Raw genomic sequence first — 19,971 nt, 5'->3', positions numbered from 1 at the left:
TAGAACTGTAAGTCGTTAGTACCAGGCGTCTTCGTGTTTTGTAACAGTAAGTCAATACTCATCACTTGACAGGTTAACGCTGACAGCGTGACGAGTCAATATTCGAGGACAACTTGGGTCATGTCATGTGGGTTGAAATGGATAGCTGGATTAGCGAATTGTTTAATTTGTTCATTGTTTTATTCTTGCCGATCTAAGATTTAAGAAGTAATATACCGAAATGGAATGTACTACTTAACTGTAAACCAGCTGTGAACGAATTTATTTCATTTGATCAAATTCAATGTCACTTGATTATTTCTGTGTCTTAGTGTTGATATGTCACAAACACACAAACATCGATTATGTAATCAATGCTTTGATATTGTTGCGGAATTAAGATAAGCCTTGGTTTGTTTCCCAATCCTGTTCATTATTCATATAAATGAAATATGTTTAAACCAGTAAATATCCTTGTGTTAAGCAGTTCACTATATTTACCTTCCCATACGTGCACGTGTATGTGTGTGTTTTGTTTGGTCTGCTTCTGCGTGAGTGGAGTGCTCCAGTTTGGACAGAATAGATAGGTGTTGTACCGGAATCGAACCGGATCCTCGGCGTGACGAACGAACACTTTAACCACTAGGCTACCCCGCCGCCCTTCACCACTTGGCATTGTACCACGCACAAAAACCTGATATATTCGGTATCACAAAATAGATTCGTAATGCTTATATACACGGTTCTGTATGTGATATGTTTTCTATACCATAGGTATTTCTTACATGGGACTGAAAATTAGCTATCATGACAGAAGTAATGTTTATGTCGATGATTAGATTGCTGGGTGTTGTACACAGTATGAATTACTTCCACTGGTTGAACTGGTTTTGTTTAATCCGTTCAAATCCAGAAAAAGAAGCCTTTTGTTAGAGACATGGTATGCACTAACCCTTTACGGTACTGTTTATGTATTTAACGAGCGCAGTATTGTGAATCTTACTTACGTTGAATGGCCTGGAGCTTAAGGGATGGTGCGAATTCCACAGGGGAGTGTGGCTGGAGTACCTTTAGTCCTCAAGGAGAAATATCAGGTTGAACTCTTGTTCCGAGACGCGGAATTAGTGAAGATTGATTTGTGTAATGATCACGCAGATATACATTAACCCTAGTCGGGTGCACATTCTCAAAGTTATCCTGAAAACAAATACTGACACATACGGCTCTTTGTATTTCTGGCTGAGCCACTAGAGAGACTCCAGTATGCAAGGGTGCAGTAGTTGTTCGAGATATTCCACTTTAGTCGGTGTTGGGGGGCTTTGGCACTTTGTGAAAAACCAAACTGGTGGCGGGTTTCAGACGATCAGCAAGATCTCCTGTTAACGTTTGGAAAATATCTACCTTAGATATCTACGAGTTCCATATAAATATTCTCTTCTGTGTATTTTACTCGAGCAACATCAATTCAGGACGTGGCTGGGTTGAGAATAATTTACCAGAGGAGCGTTAAAACCAGCGTCAATGGCAACCTGCCCGGTGTATTAACATTGTTTGCTGAAATGACACGTTTCATGCCTCTAGGGATGACGGATATCATGTGTTCAAGGCAGACAAAGAAGAGATGAAGCTTTTTCGTGCAATTCTGCTCATATCTAGGTATACTGTTTTATTGAGTCGAAGCATGTACTTGGAACAGAATGAAGATAGTTACAGTGAAGCTCTTACGTCTACGATTTAATGAAACAGGTTTGGAAAGATATTCTGCTACCTTTCATCCCGGCAATCAGAACTTGCCTGACCGTGGTCAGTTTGGAAAGGTGCGACCTTTGATGCCATGATAAATGGACGCTCACTGATTCTGATGTTCACCATTTATCTGTAAACGAATCAGTAGTACCTTACTATGGCCGCCTCTCTGCTAAACGGTTCGTAGGAGGAAAGATTGTTCTATTTGAATTCACGTTCAGGGTTCTCGCTACGCCCTCGGGATATTCTGTGCAGTTTGAGCCACATCAAGCCGAAGGTATCACGAGTGATCCAGATCTAGGACTAGGAGGTTCTGTAGTTGTTAACCGCTTGGCTTTCCTTGCCATCTTATACTTGGTCATTTCTTCACCTCTTTTAAACTACTGGATTATCTTTCTGCAAAGGGTGTTGCAGGAACTGGCCCCGACTTCTCGAAACAAACAAGTGTTTACTAAAATTTCAAACTGAAATTTCAAACATTCCTCTGCATTCAACTGCATTTTTGCAATAAAAAGGCCCAAACAACTTACGAAATCTTTCCACCAAACTCAAATTGTCTTCTAAATTTGAGTTGATATCGATTTCAGTTCTTTCTTGGAAATGAATTTAACAGCGTTTTCTCAAAGAGTAAAAACTCTAACTTAAGTCAAAACTCAGACTTAAGTTTGTTTCGAGAAATCGGGGCCTGGTTCAATGCTGACACATACATTTTTAAAATGTCCAGTCATGAGCCCTAAGGAAATGAAGAAAGTGCCACGAGAAGCTATCGACTATGCCTTTGTTAGGCACCAGATTGTAATCTGGAATGACGATATTTTAGGCAAGGTTCTGGTCTGCTATTACCGACAACCAAATTTCACTGGACACTGTCTTCCCCCCAGAAGCATTCCACCCACTGATGTCCAGGGTCACGCTATGAGGGGGAGATGCTTACACAGCGAAAGTGTACACACTGCAGAAAAGACCACGCGTAAACATGCAAGTAATGTGGTATTGTGGTTTTCAATGCACTGCTATGAAGCTTTCCATTTCTACTCGTGAAGGTCCGGGTTAGAATGAACCTTCAGTAGCCCATGTTCGTCGTAAGAGGGGTCGGGTGGTCAGGCTCGCTGGCGTGGTTGACACATGTCATCGGTTCCCAATTGCGCAGATCGATGCTCATGCTGTTAATCACTTGATTGTCTGGTCCAGACTCGATTATATACAGACGGCCACCATATAGCTGGAATATTGCCTAGTGCGGAACTCACTCACTCACTTTCCATTTCTTGGCCGTGTATGGACAGAAATCTTCGCAACACATTCTTTTAGTCAGTTTCTGAAGATGAAGATGTTGCTTATGGAAACTTGACACGAGTATCTGATTATATCAGATATTATCAGACGTTCCCTCTCAATGAAATAACAAAAGTATTTGTTGTTTGTGTCAAATGTATTATTATCATTATGTGCCTTACTGTCACAGTGATCATCTGGGAAATTGTTTGAGACTTTTGAAATGAATAAATGAAATACCCATTAAATTGATTTTCATGTTGATTTTAAATGTTTGATAAAATCTACCACAAAATGTCTGAAATTGAATTTCGTATTATGTATGTATTTTAAGAGGGGGAGTTATTATGAATATGCTTTTCTTTAAAAATGTACTTGAAACTTGGGGACATTCGCCCCTTGCATTCGCAGAGACAAAGCACAGACATATTTTGCAATTTCTCAAAACATATGCATCATTCTACATTAAAAACAACCCTCAGTTAAGCTCATAATAACCAATAAACTACATTTGAAAATATGCAATTAGTTTGGGAATTAATGCGTTAAGAGTATTAAACGCAGTGTAAAAAGTTTTGGATCCAATGACATTGGTGTTGTCTGAACATACAGAGTGTGAAATCTTCCAAATTGCTTCTTAGCTGATTATATTTTGCTGATTCCGTTACTTCAGATGCCTCTAATTTTAATTGAGGCACGATCCAGCAGTGGTCTGACCAATTGCCACGGGAGAGAAGAAAGCAATCGAAAAGGAGACTATTTTCGTGCTCAATGTGAGCAGCAGAAATAAAAGGTTTAATTCTCATTCCTAGATTGCGGCAAAATAGAAGATTTCTTATTGCACAGATCTTCAGGAAGAGAATTTAAAAAAATAGTTGTATGAAGGGCTGGGCAAGATGTATTGACGGGAAAGATAGCTATATATGTGCATGTGAAATACCAATAGTGATATGATAACAAGGGAAGTCGGTAGTTAATTTGCGCTAAATGGGTAAGGTGGATGGACCAATGGAAGCCAGGGAATATTAATCCAAGCATGGATGATGCGATCACAATGGTGGCATGTAACAAGGTAAATCATTATAAACAAATGAGAGGCATGAATATATCCAGGCCAAACTAGTGAATAACACAAATACAAGGGAAGCCAACAGTGATGATTATATTAACAAGTCATGTATATCCCATGGCCATGGTTGATCCACTGATGTCTGTGGCCTCTTGTAGTGTTTCTTCTTGTTGGTGGTGGTCAATAGGACTTTAGTGGCTTCCCACATGATGGGGATCCAATCTGTCGTCTCAGCAGCAGCAAAACCCTCCTGCACGCCAATGACAGAGGCACCAGCGACTCGTGTCCCTACCCCAGAGTATGTGTATACTAGATTCCCTGCAATGGTAGCGACACATACAACGATGTAACCCTCAGACCCCTCAACACAAGACTCAAAAAGACCTAAACGTCAGTCAACACACTCGACCTCATATTCGCCATTTCCGAACACATCAACAAGAAGACATTTTTTAATGCTCAGAATATACTAGTTTAAGGCTGCTTTTGCAAGTTGCAGCATAGACGATGTAGCCATAATCGAGTTACCGAAAAATACTCGATACATGTGAAAAAGGGTGGACTAGTCCCCTGCCAAGATGGAAAACATTTTTCAATAAATTCAGTTGATTTAGGCATGCCATTTTTGAATATTTAATGTCGGTCAGAGATATTAAACGCTGATTAAAGAATTATATCCTTGAATTCGCCTCCGTGTACCACTTTAGTTTTGGATTTAAAAAGATGTATATCCATTTTCTGAACACCTTTTGAAGCTCGATAGCGAAGAGAAAACAGCAAAACAAACATGACCATAATAAACGGTATTGTCAACATCATTATCTGCTAAAGCCTTCATAACAATACAATGAACAATTTATAAATGTGGCTTGTAATGTCCACATGGGGTACATAAAGCATTTGTTTCATTACAAGTCCAAATGGTCAGCTCGGCAGAACTTGATCATAGGTGGTCTTATGCGTCACTGCATTTGTCAGTCACCTGATGACGGCACATGGGATGTATCGCCATTCTTCCTGGTGTCCCAGGATTCAATTAGTTCATCCGGGATTGGGAGGTTGTTGTTGCCGTCAGCACATGATCTCCCGAAGGTTCTCTATGGGATTACGTTCTGCGGGTAACGTGTGAACGTTGTTGCCGTCTGCACATGATCTCCCGAAGGTTCTCTATGGGATTACGTTCTGCGGGTAACGTGTGAACGTTGTTGCCGTCTGCACATGATCTCCCGAAGGTTCTCTATGGGATTACGTTCTGCGGGTAACGTGTGAACGTTGTTGCCGTCTGCACATGATCTCCCGAAGGTTCTCTATGGGATTACGTTCTGCGGGTAAGGGTCACGTGTGAACGTTGTTGACGTTAAGGAAGTGTTGCACGAAGTTAGCAGTATGAGGCCTCCGAAAACCATTTTATGGGTCAGTTTCACCAATATAAAATTCCAAATGTATAGCCTCACACTAAGTTCTGAATGTGTCTCAGTCCGTCTTAGTAAATTTCCATTTAGAAGAAAGTGGGTCAGCCAAAGTACTCGGGAACCATGGAAATTCATTAATAAAGAAGAAGATATCAAATAGATCGGTCTATGACAGAGTATGTTCCTGTTGCTGGATGTATATGTATGTTTCTACCATCGTTACACAAACATAAGTTGTGTTTCTGGAGCAATTCTTTAAGCACTTTACCTTTGCCATTGTGACTTGCTGTACCCCACAATTACGTCCCCAACAAACAAGAAAAGGTTCGGAAGCTGATCAACAAGGTTATCACATTTTGAACCAGGGAAATCACATAGTCAACCATGTGCCAATCCAGCTAAAAGAGATAACGCGTGTGATACTTTATACACGTTTTGAACCAGGTAAAAACACAGTCAGTGCAGACAAGTTTAATGAACAACAGTCCGTTGTCATGGGCCACACCCTGCGACAAAGTAGCATGTGAACAATAATCTAACCCAAGGAGAAACAGTGATATATTACGAAATTAAAGTCATTGTACAAAAACACCATCTCTCAACAGGGTGCGATCGAAGAAAATCAACATTGTCTTATGCTCTCAGTAAGGGTGTGTATGGATTCGAGTGATTCACTCTTCAGTAGGGGCGGCGGGGTAACCTAATGGTTAAAGCGTCCGCTCTTCACACTGAAGACCCAGGTTCGATTACCCACAAGGGCACAATGTGTGAAGCCCATTTCTGGCGTTCCCCGTCGTGATATTGTTGGAAAATTGCTAAAAGAGGCGTAAAACTAAACTCACCCATTCACTCTTCAGTAAAAGCATTTTCCACTTTACATGCCGTCCCCTGATTGACAAGGCGTCATGAGAATGTCCCCTGCAGCTCATTCCAGATGTGCTCATTGGGTTTGATCGAGGACAAGTGACTAGTGCTTGTCCACATAACGGACACCGGTGGACATCAACGAACATGGCACAATGAAGTCGAGCGTTACCATCAACATGGATGCAGTGAAGTCCGATACCATCACTGTAGTTCACACCTGTAGCGGTTCTTTCTAATTCGACTAATCCTGCCAGAAATCACGAATGAGCCTCTAACTAATGATCATGACCATGGAGTGGTCAACGATGGAATCCTGAAATCTTTCTCCCAGCCTTATCCACACTCGTGCACGACGAGTTTTGCCCCTTATGTCCTGGAAAAAACTTTAACGCATCTGATGTTTCTGGGTGTGTTTGATAATAATAATAATAATAATAATAATAATAATAATAACAATAATAATAATAATATAATGAGAAGTCTTATAATGCGCTAATCTCCACGCAACAAAGCATGTTCAAACTGCTAACACCCTGATTATTATTACCCCGATAGCCCAAGCTGCCTGTTAGGCGCTAGACATAGTCACATTTTTATCCAACCGGGTACCCATTTTCGGCTGGGTGAACAGAGGCAATTTTGAACAAACTCACGTGCCTAAGGTGAGACCACATGTATCACATGTACTTCGTTGTGGGGCAGAACTGAAGTCCTAGAAACTCTCAGGAGTCAAGCTGTCAAACACGGTCACCCATCCAAGCTCGCCAACTGATTCGTGACCTGCGCTCTGTGCACAGGACCACACGCCACGATCGCTTTCTCGTTCAGATCACGAAGGAGCCTGTCATTTGACAGTCATGTTATGTAACTCATTATGGTGTGAATGCGAAAATCATCACCAAATCAGTTGTTTACTGTTGTAGGTCCCATATGTGTTAGTTGAACGCTAAAATCAAAACCACCCGTGTTTTGATAAATTGGAGCTGGAGGAATCATGTGTTTTTAAAAATCCATATTGCTTTACTCTTCTAATCTATACATGGATGGGAATATTTGAAAGACGAAAGAATTGCAACATCGATATCCAAATACACTTCTTTATTTGTGTATATGTGTTATCAGGCAACACCTGATGTTTGGCTCCAAAGTTGAGTCACAATACGATCCCGCCATGCTGCTGGGGCATTGCTGAGTGTGGCAACAACAACAACAACAACAACAACAACAACAACAACAACACAACAACAGCCTAATACCATCAGTTCGTGAGACCTGGAATAATCCACATTCAGGCTCCACCGGAGAACTTGCCAATGAAGAGGTTGGCTTTGGAGACGTTGTCTCTGATGATGAAGAGGAAGGGGTGGTCACAGCGAATCTCGGGCGTTATTCGAAGTGACGTGAGAGCTGAAGGAAATAATAAACATTGTAGCCATATGTCTTTAAAAGTTAACAAAATATATACTGTCTATTAGTAACGGTTATTCGATGGTGATATGTTTTACATGGATATCTAATTGTGTTTAAGCCCTAAACACTGTAGTGCTTTTGAGACTATTTCCATTTTCAATTATGACATTGTTTTCGCCAAATTAAATTATCATTCTTTTGCCACGCAGTTTATGAATTAATGTCACATACAAATTTCGGACGAGACCCTTTGATAATTACTTTTCTGGCAACTTGAGGAACATTGGCGAAAAACACACGAAACAACATTTCAGCAACAGGTCATCCAAATGTCAATGATGCGGAAATGTAGTTAAACCTGGTTAAGAGTGATCGTGTTTGCACCATATACATGATTCTAACAAGACGAAATCTGGCAGTGAACTCTAAACTGGACATAAACAGAGAACAGAACAGCTGACCATTATTTTGTCTGTACTTAGGTACTGAGTAAATTTTTTTTTTAAAAACACATTAAATCATGATTAGATATAGGATATAGTCAGATATACTCCTCTCGGCTGTATCGCAGTCATGTGTTTATGTATGATCAAATAGTGATGATAACAGACGATTTCATTTATCAGCCTGTAGTGAAATAAGAAATATCCATTAAAAAAACTATGTTGCAGAACTATGTTCTAACTATATCATGAACATATGTTAATGAATCATTGAAAAGGAGTGGGTTGGTGAGTGAGTTACGAATTTAAGTCACATCGGCAGTACTTCAGCCATATCGTGACCACTGAAAAGGGGAACGAATCATGACCCACAAGTGGCTCCGTAACCAACACATGCAAAAGCAAGTCAATTACCTCCTAAAACAGGCTTGTGGTTATACTGGAGTCTGTATTTCAATTTGTTGTGGCTATTGACACGGGTTGGTCGCTTTTAGATTCAATACTTACTCATAACAACTCCTGTGGCTCCAGCAGCTTCACTTCCGACTTCGTTGACGTCGACAACAGCTTTATGAATTACATCAGAGATGTACAGTTGGCCGGTGTTCACGATGCCGCTGAAGTCTGCCATTCCCTCCAGGAATGGATTGGTCATCCCCATATTTTGTAAAGATTCCTTTACTGATATTGCTGTCTCCAGTTTGAAACGAGGCAAATATACCTTCAAGTCCGAAGCTACGACAGTGTCCAACCTACTGGCGAGAAGATCTACCGTCAGCCCGTTCTCCAGTGTGGGTAGGTCTTCGATTTCATTGGGAAGCATCACGAGCATACTGAAGCGGTCACCTTCATATGGTAACTCCAATATTCTGGCAGCATGACCAGGAACAGTGCCCAACTTGAACATCCCTTCTACTTGCATCATCTGAACGGGCACCTGCTCAGTACGTGACTTTCTGAACATCTGCTGAGTTGTTAGGGATTGTGTAAATGGCGTCTTCCACTTTGCTTTAAAGTAGATCGCGTTGACTAGAATCATAGCTGTCAACGAATCTATGGTTCCCGGGGCCACTAGGTTTGGAATGAGATTATTCGTCTGTTCAGAAACCCATTCGTTAATCGGACCTTCTGGACCATCTGGGTGCTCCCAGTCAAACGAGGAAATATTAGCCTGGTAGAATACACGCAGACTATCTGAAAACTCATCCACAACATTCAAATCTGCTTTCACATACACGCCATTCGCTGTCTTCAGGGTAGCGTTGCCAGAACGTCTGATGACTTTGTTGATTTTCTTTGCTGCTCGACGCGTGCGTCGTCCAAGTCCCTGTAAAGCGAGTGTTCTCTTCATTTGATTTGCTGTATCCCCATTAGCCCCCATGTATGTCATGGTCAATGCTTGATGAATGCTAAACGGAGAGTACACAACGTCTGTAACAGGTTGTCCAACTTGCCTGTGGAGATTGGCTGTGAAACTGTTCTGTGCACCAACCAGGGCCGCGATTAGTCGTTGTGCTCTTTGAGTCATGTTGGATAGATCTACCGTACGACGTTGACCTCTCCCACCACGTCTACCACCACCAGGTCGTCGGCCTCGTCCAGGCCTTCGCCTGCGCCCTTCTCCTCTTCCCCTAACACTACCAACGTTGTCTTCTCCATCTTCACCTCCATCACCATCTCCATCACCCTGTCTGTGGCTCCTGTGTCGATGGCGTTGTCTCCCTCTTAGCCCTCGCTTTTCTCTGATCGCATCCTCAGTGAGCTCGGTGTCATGGTTACCAGTTGCTTCAAGAGTAGCATAGACCACTGCAATATGTTTTGCAAAATACTTAATTTGAATGAATAAGCATTAGATTCCATGTATGGAACAAGTAATTAGGTATGTCTTTTGCATGAGCGAAATATTACGGACATTTTCTATTTTTGGAAACACTAAACCATTAATGGTCTACAATGCCAATTGCTCTTATGTCATGCATGCAGTTGAAGAAGTGTCATGAAATAATCTCCTTGCCTACGTTTGATCAAATTTCTGACTCTCATCCATTTAAAACCGGAGACTGAGGGATACATATAAGTCATATGATAGACACAACTGGACAATTATAAGAAATATGATACTACTTTATTTACAGAAAACATAGAATCACATTATCTTATTTTGAACTTCAAATCTGCCATGAAAGTGTACGTTGAAGGATGTAAAAGATAATATGTAGCTCATAGATAGCAAAGTCTTACACGAACATATTTCATTACAGAACCCACTTAGTACAATACCAATTTGACGCAGCTTTGAGTTATAAGGGCAGATAGGTATTGGGAACAACATAATATGACAGTTGGAACAATAATTTTGAATGAATTCTAAAATGACTACCTCATAGCTAAAGGACATTACTGTTTGGTTGTGAAGTTAAGTAAATGCGTGCCCATAAATTGTAATGATGTGAAATCATGCCTTTGACAATAAAAATGTGTTCCTTCACATTAGTTCTGTTTTCAGTGCACTAAATTACTCATACTTAGACATGTGTGTATAGTGTAATCTTGCCCATGTGGGAAAATTATAACAATTCACATCAGTGAACAATTGTTTACGTCATGTCAAAATCGGAGTCAATACTCTTTTCCGAGTTTACAAAACAGTGAGTTTGGGCATGAAATGGCCTCTTGAATTGAAATATTTGAAATTACGATTGAGGCATTAGAGACATACTGTCTCCCATGCTTTGTCCACATGTCTATGTTTACTGAAGCGGAACATTCATTGCCTAGGCAGATGGAATCTGGGTGTGCTTACACAACATAGAAGGCTGTGGTGGTATTTTTACACACTACACCAATGGGTAATGGACAGTTTTGCTTTGGACTATGACAACGTCACAGCCATAATAGTTCAGGGCAAACTTGTATGTTATCACACTACATAAGGCGTTACGGAATGCCCTTGAATATAATCAGCCAAATGGAATCCCAAACTATACTCAAACTCGCTTCAATCAAGATATTGGATGGATTTGACTTAGACCGAGACTTTATACTGGGGTCATATCAGTTCCTCAGCTTTGATAGTTTAATTAAAGTGAAAAGCTGCATTTTAAGAGAATTCCAGGTCACTATTGCTATGTCACATACCACCTGGAGACCACCGCGTTTATACAGTACGCACGCTTGTCTTATTCGTCTTTGTCCAGACGTTCCATTGTTGAATTGCCCGAGGTAAAACGCGCCTGGAATATTCAATTTACATGCAAGTTGTCCCGTCAATTTCAGTAAAATATATATTGCCCATATCAATTCACGTGACTCTGAACGTATACGATAAATGTATCTATTTATTTGTCTAAAATAAGTTTTGAATCTTTATTCGAATGAAAACAGAATCAAGTGTCTCTAAGGTATATTGACTCAAACCAAAAGAATATATATTTCTTTTAAATTGTGTCCTTGAAATGTTGAGTGTTAGATTACTGTTCAATACTGAATCAGTGTCAGATTTCAACACATTTACAAATACCTAAGGGTCATAGTAAGATAGATGCAATGTTTTTCAACGGAACAAGTTCCGATCAGACAAATGTCAACACTGAAACAATATAATGTGCCTTCAAGAACATAATAAAATGCCAAAGTGCAGTTTAGTGCAGACTTTAGGTTAATATGAGACGGATATCATACACTGCTTTCGCACTGCATCAAAGGAGCGTTTTTTTGGGTACAAACATAGTTCATGCCAATATATATAAAAAACAGCCTTGGTAATATCTCACGCCCCATAGACGATTCCGGGTGCTGACGCACCTCGGATGTTCTTCACCTTATATAAAAGTTTAAATCTCATTTTAAAAAACAACAATATAGGACGTGATATGTTCTACATATAAGAACGTGAATGAAACATCAATACACATGCAAGACGTATTACCTGCTATGAGAAGAACACAAGAGCAGATGGTGAAGATGAGACTAGGCCCCATGGCTTTCCAGATGCTGTTCCTTGCGCGGAGGGTGTGACACTGTAACCTGAGGTGATGTATCATATGTTTACAAGACCCTCGACTGCAGTATTTAGGCGAATGCTTCTTGTGCGCTGTGTTTGTCTCTGTCGTATGTACTTGTTATTTCTGTGATTTGCCTGTTTGCTCGTCGCTTGATGTCCCACTCCCACTGGTTCTCGAACATGCTAGTAAAGTGATTGATTCCATATCATTAATATTATGATCAAAGATTATGATTCGTTAAAACAGGGTCATTATATAGTTGGAATCCTAAAGTGGATTTTCTTTTGTTTAGAAAGGCTTTTGGTTGTTTAAGTTTGACTATGTGAATAAAGAGCCATTAACTTTTTAATAAACATAGACAATCACGATGGCATGAAATGACCCCTGTGTGAAGCAGAACATCCACCTTGTTCGTGGTGCTTACTCGTGAAGGTCCGGGTTAGAATGTTGATATTCAGTACCCCATGCTTGTCGTAAGAGGCGACTAAGGGGATCAGGTGGTCAGGCTCGCTGACTTGGTTGACACATGTCATCAGTTCCCAATTGCGCAGATCGATGCTCATGCTGTTGATCACTGGATTGTCTGGTCCAGACTCATTTACAGACCGACTCCATATAGCTGAAATATTGCTGAGTGCCGCGTACAACTACACTCACTTACTCTCTCGTGGTGCTTCAAGGCCTTGCTTCATTTCCAATATGTATAGTATTAGTTTGTCTTTTTGGCGTGTTTTGTTTCTAATTAAGCGAGTTCAAAATGTGTTATTCTTGAGGTCTTGAGATGAGATATTTTTTCAATCACTGTTCAAATAATTTACTGTTTGTTTTGAAGGAGGTGCTGCAATGTTGCATGTTACAGCAAGACAAAGCAACAAATCATTGATTTTCTTTAGTGAAACCTGAAGGATCTTCATCGAAAACAGTCTACGACATCTCAAGAACATCAACATTAACGTTCCTCTAGCACATTGGGAACCTTAAAGACGACACGCCAAAACACAACACTTGTTGACCATCACGAGTTGCGTTCCATCATGTTGACGGGGATAAGAGAGGGTCATGTGTCTTGTGACAGAGTACTGGTGTGTTGCAGGAGATCGAATATCATCGAAGACTCACGAGGGTAGTCTTGTCACTTGAACCATTCTCGTGATGTCATATGATACATGAATAATAAAGACATCTAAGATTTTAAATGTCCCCTTACTTAATTTTGAAAACCTTCTTGTTCTAATTTTAAATCGGTCACTTAAAATTTTAAGATGCACTTCTAGTGATTATTCTGTGGAAATACGTACTGTGCAGAAAGGGAACTTATGGTGGAAAGAAATATCTTCTTTCATTCCGTGTTTCAATATTGGGAGATATAAATATTAACCGAGATTACCAGTAGTTGTATGCTCAAGGGGTGGGAAGCATGGGATGGGGTGGGGTGGGGGTCTGTTTGGGTATGTGTGTGTAAGACCACCTCTTCAATCTGACCATATGTAGTCACCTCTCACGATAAGCATGGATTGATGATGACCAATTCTGACCCGGATCATCACGGTTGTTTTATGCAGTCAGCAGTATTGTAATACTGCAGCTGTTGCAATGGCGCATTATTGCAGTTTAGGTTTATACTTTACACCATTGCATTGTGAGACGCCTAATTCATAATGCGGTTTATTGAACTATACTTGTGATGTACAAACTAGGGCTTTATACTCTGCATCCCCCACTTTTATGAAGAGGTACAAGCGCCTCCATGTAAATGAGCGAACAAGGAGTATTACCCAATTACAACTCGGGTAACAGAGTTTCACATGAGTGGAGCCATGAGCAATTTCCACATTAATCAGGGATTAGGACTGGTTGTGAGGAGATCATTCTTAATACGAAGTTATCGTAGTATCTTTTTATGAGACGACATGCCATTAGATCATTTGTGACGTCATGAAAACGGACAGTTTCTAATCGTCAAATATTTGCAGCAAAACATTCACGTTACCAAATGTTACAATTAGGCATCTTGGCAAACATCTGTACAACTTCAAGGAACTTTCAATCAGCATGAAGCCGAAACTGAAAGAGACCTCAGTCACGATTACTGATATTACTGGGTGATACAGTAGAGTAATTACAATTTTAATTCAACATTTTGTCAAACGTTGTTCAGGTGCCAGGTGTAACTTAAATGTATGCTGCACACGTGTACGGTGAAATATGGCTAAACAATCTTTCAAGATTACTCCAGTTGTAGAGTGACGTGCGTGCACATGTGATGTGACTGTTTGTACCATTTGGTGCAGTGCTAGCCTTTCAGGCAGCAGTCCACAATACCCCAGCTATCTTACATCGACACATTAGACTGCATATTCTCTCCTCAAATGGGAGGAGGGAAATGGGACCTTAATAGAAACTGCCTGAACAGAAACTGTAAGGCCGCTGCTGTTATTTCTGTGTGTAGTAGGAGAAACTAAGTGATGACCCTCTTGTTAAAGTCAGGTTTTGCCGCTGTGTTGTGGAACGCTGTCGATCACATGCATGTCCCTGGGAAGCTGATTCAAAGTCAGTGGTCGTATCACGCTTAGGGAAGCACACTCGTCGTTTCCTCAAACATGTTTGTACATGGTTAAATGTGCAAATAGCTGAAATATATGCTTGTATTTCACACACATGTTTGACTTTTCATCATGTGAGCATCACACTGTACAAAACAGTGTAAACTGAAGTCGAAGTCATACTAATCGATATGGCTGAAATATTACTATGTCACTATAAATACTCACTCACTCACTCACTCTAATTTGTTGTCACAACAGTAGGAAATCACGCCAGAATAAGATCCACACATTATCATAGCATACACGAGATACACGGTACAGCATTGGAACCCAATTTTTGAGATATGTTACGTTCATCTGTTACTTTGTGTCACATGTCAACAGTATGTTTCGGACATATGTAGTCTGTAAATACACTCGCAAGTATATGTCAGCAGTGATATGGACGAATTGAATGGAGACCAGGCATATCATGTACAGCAAATATCTTCATATGGTAACTGACTTGGTTGACACGTCATCGGTTCCAAATTGCGCAGATCGATGCTCATGCTGTTGATCACTGGATTGTCTGGTCCAGACTCGATTATTTACAGACCGCCGCCATATAGCTGGAATATTGCTGAGTGCGGCGTAAAACTAAACTCACTCACTCACTCATTTGGTAACTTGACATTCACAGAGTTGGGAAATAGTTTATTCCAGAACTTTGTTATACGCACGTACGACAGTGGCTTCTTGTGTAACATTTGATATTAAGCAAATACATTTTTCATCCAGTAATGTGACTCTCTTACAATCAATAACTGGTGCACATCACGATGGACAAGAGGTATTAGATATTCATTAAAATTTACTTCCTGTGGCTGATGAGGAACTTATTGGAAAAAAAACATATAACCTATTAACAGCTGCAATCCATGTTCTTTTACTTTTCTAATCGATACATGGATGTGAATAGTCGAGATGTGAGAGACTTGCTATATCTATATCCAACTACACTTCCTTTTTTGTAATAATAAGTGACCAGGCAACATATGATGGTTGACTCCAAAGTTGAGTCAGAATACGATCAATTCGGGGGACCTGGAATAATCCACATTTAGGCCCCACCGGAGAACTTGCCAATGAAGAGGTTGGCTTTGGAGACGTTGTCTCTGATGATGAAGAGGAAGGGGTGGTCACAGCGAATCTCGGGCATTATTCGAAGTGATTCGAGAGCTGAAGTAAACAGTAAACAGTGAAAGACTTTTAGCTCAATATTTCACTGACAAATATTGCATGTCTTCCAAATGTCAACAAGTATATCTTTAAGGAAAATACACATTACCATAATATCTAATGATAGTTATCTTACTTAGGAGCAAACATACGTTTTACATGAACGAGGTCAGCTGAGAACTGTTTTCTGTTTCAAATTTTTGCGAGACATGAATGTTGATGATCCATCGTCTGCAAACATGTATGTAGACACGACTAACATGATAAAAAAGGTTTTGTAATGATACGTATTTTAGGAATTACAACCTACCACTGAAACACGACTGTGCAATACCTTATTATTCCCACATGTACGTTCTGCAAATTATCTAAACATGTTTAGATAATACTAAGTAAAATAGAAAAAATATATCTTGAAATAGCATTAGCGGTAGGACATACTCAGTAATGGAATATTTCTGGAATCAAAGTACGTCAAAATGCTTTCACTTTTAATCACTCTCAAAATGAATACAATGATTAAATAACACAACTTACAGGAGCGTGACATACCAACATACACAGGAGAACGATTCTAACGAACTCATGAACATATGTTCAATCACTGAAATGGGGAGCAAATGGAAACACAAGTCAACTGCAACCTGAAAAAGACTTGTGGTTTTATTTGGATCTGTTTTTCTATTTGATTTGGCTATAGAATCCATTTTTAGAAACGAAATACTTACAAATGATAACTGCTGAGGCCCCAGCAGCTTCACTTCCAATTTCATTAACGTCGACAACAGCTTTATGAAGTACATCAGAAATGTAAAGCTGACGAGTGCTCACGATGCCGCTGAAGTCTGCCATTCCCCGCAGGAATGGATTGGTCATCCCCATATTTTGTAAAGATTCCTTTACTGATATTGCTGTCTCCAGTTTGAAACGAGGCAAATATACCTTCAAGTCCGAAGCTACGACAGTGTCCAACCTACTGGCGAGAAGATCTACCGTCAGCCCGTTCTCCAGTGTGGGTAGGTCTTCGATTTCATTGGGAAGCATCACGAGCATACTGAAGCGGTCATCTTCATATGGTAACTCCAATATTCTGGCAGCATGACCAGGAACAGTGCCCAACTTGAACATCCCTTCTACTTGCATCATCTGAACGGGCACCTGCTCAGTACGTGACTTTCTGAACATCTGCTGAGTTGTTAGGGATGGTGTGAATGGCGTCTTCCACTTTGCTTTAAAGTAGATCGCGTTGACTAGAATCATAGCTGTCAACGAATCTATGGTATCCGGGGCCACTAGGTTTGGAATGAGATTATTCGTCTGCTCAGAAACCCATTCGTTAATCGGACCTTCTGGTCCATCTGGGTGTTCCCAGTCAAACGAGGAGATATTAGCCTGGTAGAATACACGCAGACTCTCTGTGAAATCGTCCACGACAGTCAATCCTGCTTTAACATACACACCATTCGCCGTTTTCAGGGTAGCATTGCCAGAATGGCTGATAACTTCGTTAAGCTTCTTTGCTGCTCGGCGCGTACGTCGCCCTAGTCCCTGTAAAGCGAGTGTTCTCTTCATCTGAAACGCAGTATTACCCATAGCGCCCATGAAGGTCATGGTCAACGCTTGGTGAAGGCTAAACGGAGAGTACACAACATCTGTAACAGGTTGTCCAACTTGACGGTGGAGATTGGCTGTGAAACTGTTCTGTGCACCAACCAGGGCAGTGATTAGTCGTTGTGCTCTTTGAGGCATGTCGGATAGATCTGTGGCACTTGCTATCCTACGTTGACCTCTCCCACCACGTCTACCACCAGGTCGTCGGCCTCGTCCAGGTCTGCGCCTGCGCCCTCCTCCTCTTCCCCTACCACTACGAACATTGTCGTCTCCATCTTCATCTCCATCACCATCTCCATCTCCCTGTCTGTGGCTCCTGTGTCGATGGCGATGTCTCCCTCTTAGCCCTCGCTTTTCTCTGATCGCATCCTCAGTGAGCTCGGTGTCATGGTTACCAGTCGCCTCCAGTGTAGCATACACCACTGCAATATGTTTGGCAAAATATGTAAGTGAAATGAATAAGCATTATTTTCAATTTGTTGAGCAAGTAAATAAGTTTGTCTTTTCCATGAAGGAAATATTCCGGCTTTTATTCATCTTGAACATTAAAGCATTAATAATGCAAAAATGCCAATCACCTCCATGCAAATATTACCCATTCAATCTGCTCCATTACACTTATTAAATGAATGTTATGAATTTCTGCCATCTGGCCGCCATTTCAAAATCTTGTATTACAAGACTAATAGAACTTCAAAGTAATTTTTCCATACATCGTAAAACTTCTAAATCTACCTCCAAAATTGTAACAGTGAAGACATTGATTGCACGAGTGATTGTTATATTATGTACTTTAATTATGATTCATTATTATATTGTGATTAGCTTGACATTGTGTGTATAGATGTACTTTAAATTATCTTTTTTTCTTGGCATTGTATTGGCTGTTTAAATGCAAGACAAATTTCCCTTGCGGGACAATAAAGTTTATCTTATCTATGTCATTTTATGTCCATTTAGTGCCTTTACAAGACTCCGGCTAAGTGGAAAGTCAAAAAAGGATTCTATTTCTCGGAACAGAAGTGTCAAATGATATACACATGTCTTAGAACTATGATACTACTTCATGTGTAGAAAATATAAAAAATCGAAACACATAGTCTGATTCTGAACTTGCATCACCCTTCACAATATCCTTGAAAAGAGTATTTAAACGGTGTGTGAAGCCCATTTCTGGTGTCCCCCACCGTGATGTTGCTGGAATATTGCTAAAAGCGGCTTAAAACCAAACTTAGTCAGTCAGTCTCAAAAGGATAATCTGTTGCTCATAGATAGCAAAGGCTTTCATTTCAGTTCGCATAGCTCAATACCAATTTGGCTCAGGGCGCACACAGTTACTGTGAACAACAGAATACCCCAGCTGGAACAATAACGTTGAATGAATGTTTAGCTGGATTTGAAGATAGAAAAGGTTGGGAAGTCAACGTTAAGTCTTAATGGTGGACGTACACGACACTGACTGATATGTGTGACATTCTCAAAGATTCTGAAAGGTATTTTCATGTTTTTGTTGATGGATCAAAGAACACCTCTTCTCTTCCATCTAGCGTTTAGACAGTACCTCCATGTCCCAATGCTCATTTCACTGAGGTTGAACATTTTACAAAATTGTATTTTGACACACCTCATCCATGTGTAAAGTTGACTTATACACATCGAATAATGAAATAGAACTGTTTCAAACTGTATCTTGTGTATATCTTATGTATCTAAGTTTTAATTAATAATGAATGTAAATCATGTGAACTAGCTGTTCGCTACCTCTATTGCAGCATACAAAGATAGTATATAAACACAAGGGCCTTAATAATATGTCTCGAGTCGTTATTAAATCTCAATCATATTATACATGGAATTATTCTATATATAAAATACACACAATTTCCTGTAAAATACTATTCATTTTACACATTGACTGTGACATATAGTGCAATAAAAGGCATATTACCAGCTATCAGCAGAGCACAAGAGCAGATGGTGAAGATGAGCCCAGGCGCCATGATGTGCTGTATATTGTTCTGTGAACGGAGGAGTGACACGGTTTGTGACACGCCTGACTGCTGTATTTGGGCGAATGTATCATGTACACTCCGTTTGTCACAATCACAGTGGTCCGTTAATATACTGAGGGGAAAAAATAAGGGATCACATGAAATACAAGTGTTCCTTTATTGTTTTGAAAGATTTCTTCACAAGCATTGTATCGCACAGCTTGTGAAGAAACCTGGAAAAAAAATAAAGGAATACTTGTGCTTTCATGTGATCCCTTATTTTTTCCCTCGATATAATTATGTCGGAAGTCTGTAAAGAAATTGATTCAGAGAAGCGATTGATATAATAATAAGCAACGATAGGGACACGCTTATGATAAATTTGGAACCATACAAA

At 40.2% G+C, this 19,971-nt stretch overlaps 2 protein-coding genes across 3 annotated transcripts; both read right to left on the bottom strand.

Annotated features, from left to right (window-relative positions):
• Positions 1 to 7,431: 7,431 nt before the first annotated feature.
• Positions 7,432 to 12,211, bottom strand: LOC124268963 (serpin B6-like). 2 transcript variants are annotated; one of them, XM_046703987.1, is made up of 4 exons: positions 12,130 to 12,211; positions 8,709 to 10,007; positions 7,597 to 7,755; positions 7,432 to 7,564 (listed from the first exon to the last, which is right to left on the bottom strand). In XM_046703987.1, the coding sequence occupies exons 1-3, from the start codon at positions 12,179 to 12,181 to the stop codon at positions 7,637 to 7,639; spliced, it is 1,470 nt and encodes a 489-aa protein (XP_046559943.1). In that variant the 5' UTR covers positions 12,182 to 12,211; the 3' UTR covers positions 7,432 to 7,564; positions 7,597 to 7,636. The 2 variants fall into 2 exon arrangements, with proteins under 2 accessions (XP_046559943.1, XP_046559944.1); XM_046703988.1 differs by lacking the exon at positions 7,432 to 7,564 and having other exon boundaries at positions 7,637 to 7,755; positions 8,705 to 10,007.
• A 3,221-nt stretch (positions 12,212 to 15,432) lies between these two features.
• LOC124268962 (serpin B6-like) lies at positions 15,433 to 19,640 on the bottom strand. Its single transcript, XM_046703985.1, has 3 exons — positions 19,532 to 19,640; positions 16,701 to 18,005; positions 15,433 to 15,972 (listed from the first exon to the last, which is right to left on the bottom strand). The coding sequence occupies exons 1-3, from the start codon at positions 19,581 to 19,583 to the stop codon at positions 15,854 to 15,856; spliced, it is 1,476 nt and encodes a 491-aa protein (XP_046559941.1). The 5' UTR covers positions 19,584 to 19,640; the 3' UTR covers positions 15,433 to 15,853.
• Positions 19,641 to 19,971: the final 331 nt, after the last annotated feature.

Source organism: Haliotis rubra, unplaced genomic scaffold (genome assembly GCF_003918875.1).
Source record: "Haliotis rubra isolate DU_JTF1 unplaced genomic scaffold, ASM391887v1 Scf1408, whole genome shotgun sequence".
Lineage (NCBI taxonomy): Eukaryota > Metazoa > Mollusca > Gastropoda > Lepetellida > Haliotidae > Haliotis > Haliotis rubra.
The sequence above is the reverse complement of the archived record's forward strand: the minus strand, read 5'-3'. Positions and strand labels throughout refer to the sequence as shown.

Excerpts from the sequence above, each read along its gene's own strand:
- LOC124268962 (XM_046703985.1), bottom strand. The coding sequence starts at position 19,583 with ATGGCGCCTGGGCTCATCTTCACCATCTGCTCTTGTGCTCTGCTGATA. Across the intron at positions 18,006-19,531 it reads TTGTGCTCTGCTGATAGCTG|TGGTGTATGCTACACTGGAG; the intron begins GTAATATGCCTT and ends AACATATTGCAG. Across the intron at positions 15,973-16,700 it reads GGCCTCAGCAGTTATCATTT|CTCTCGAATCACTTCGAATA; the intron begins GTAAGTATTTCG and ends TGTTTACTTCAG.
- LOC124268963 (XM_046703987.1), bottom strand. The coding sequence starts at position 12,181 with ATGGGGCCTAGTCTCATCTTCACCATCTGCTCTTGTGTTCTTCTCATA. Across the intron at positions 10,008-12,129 it reads TTGTGTTCTTCTCATAGCAG|TGGTCTATGCTACTCTTGAA; the intron begins GTAATACGTCTT and ends AACATATTGCAG. Across the intron at positions 7,756-8,708 it reads AGCCACAGGAGTTGTTATGA|CTCTCACGTCACTTCGAATA; the intron begins GTAAGTATTGAA and ends TATTTCCTTCAG.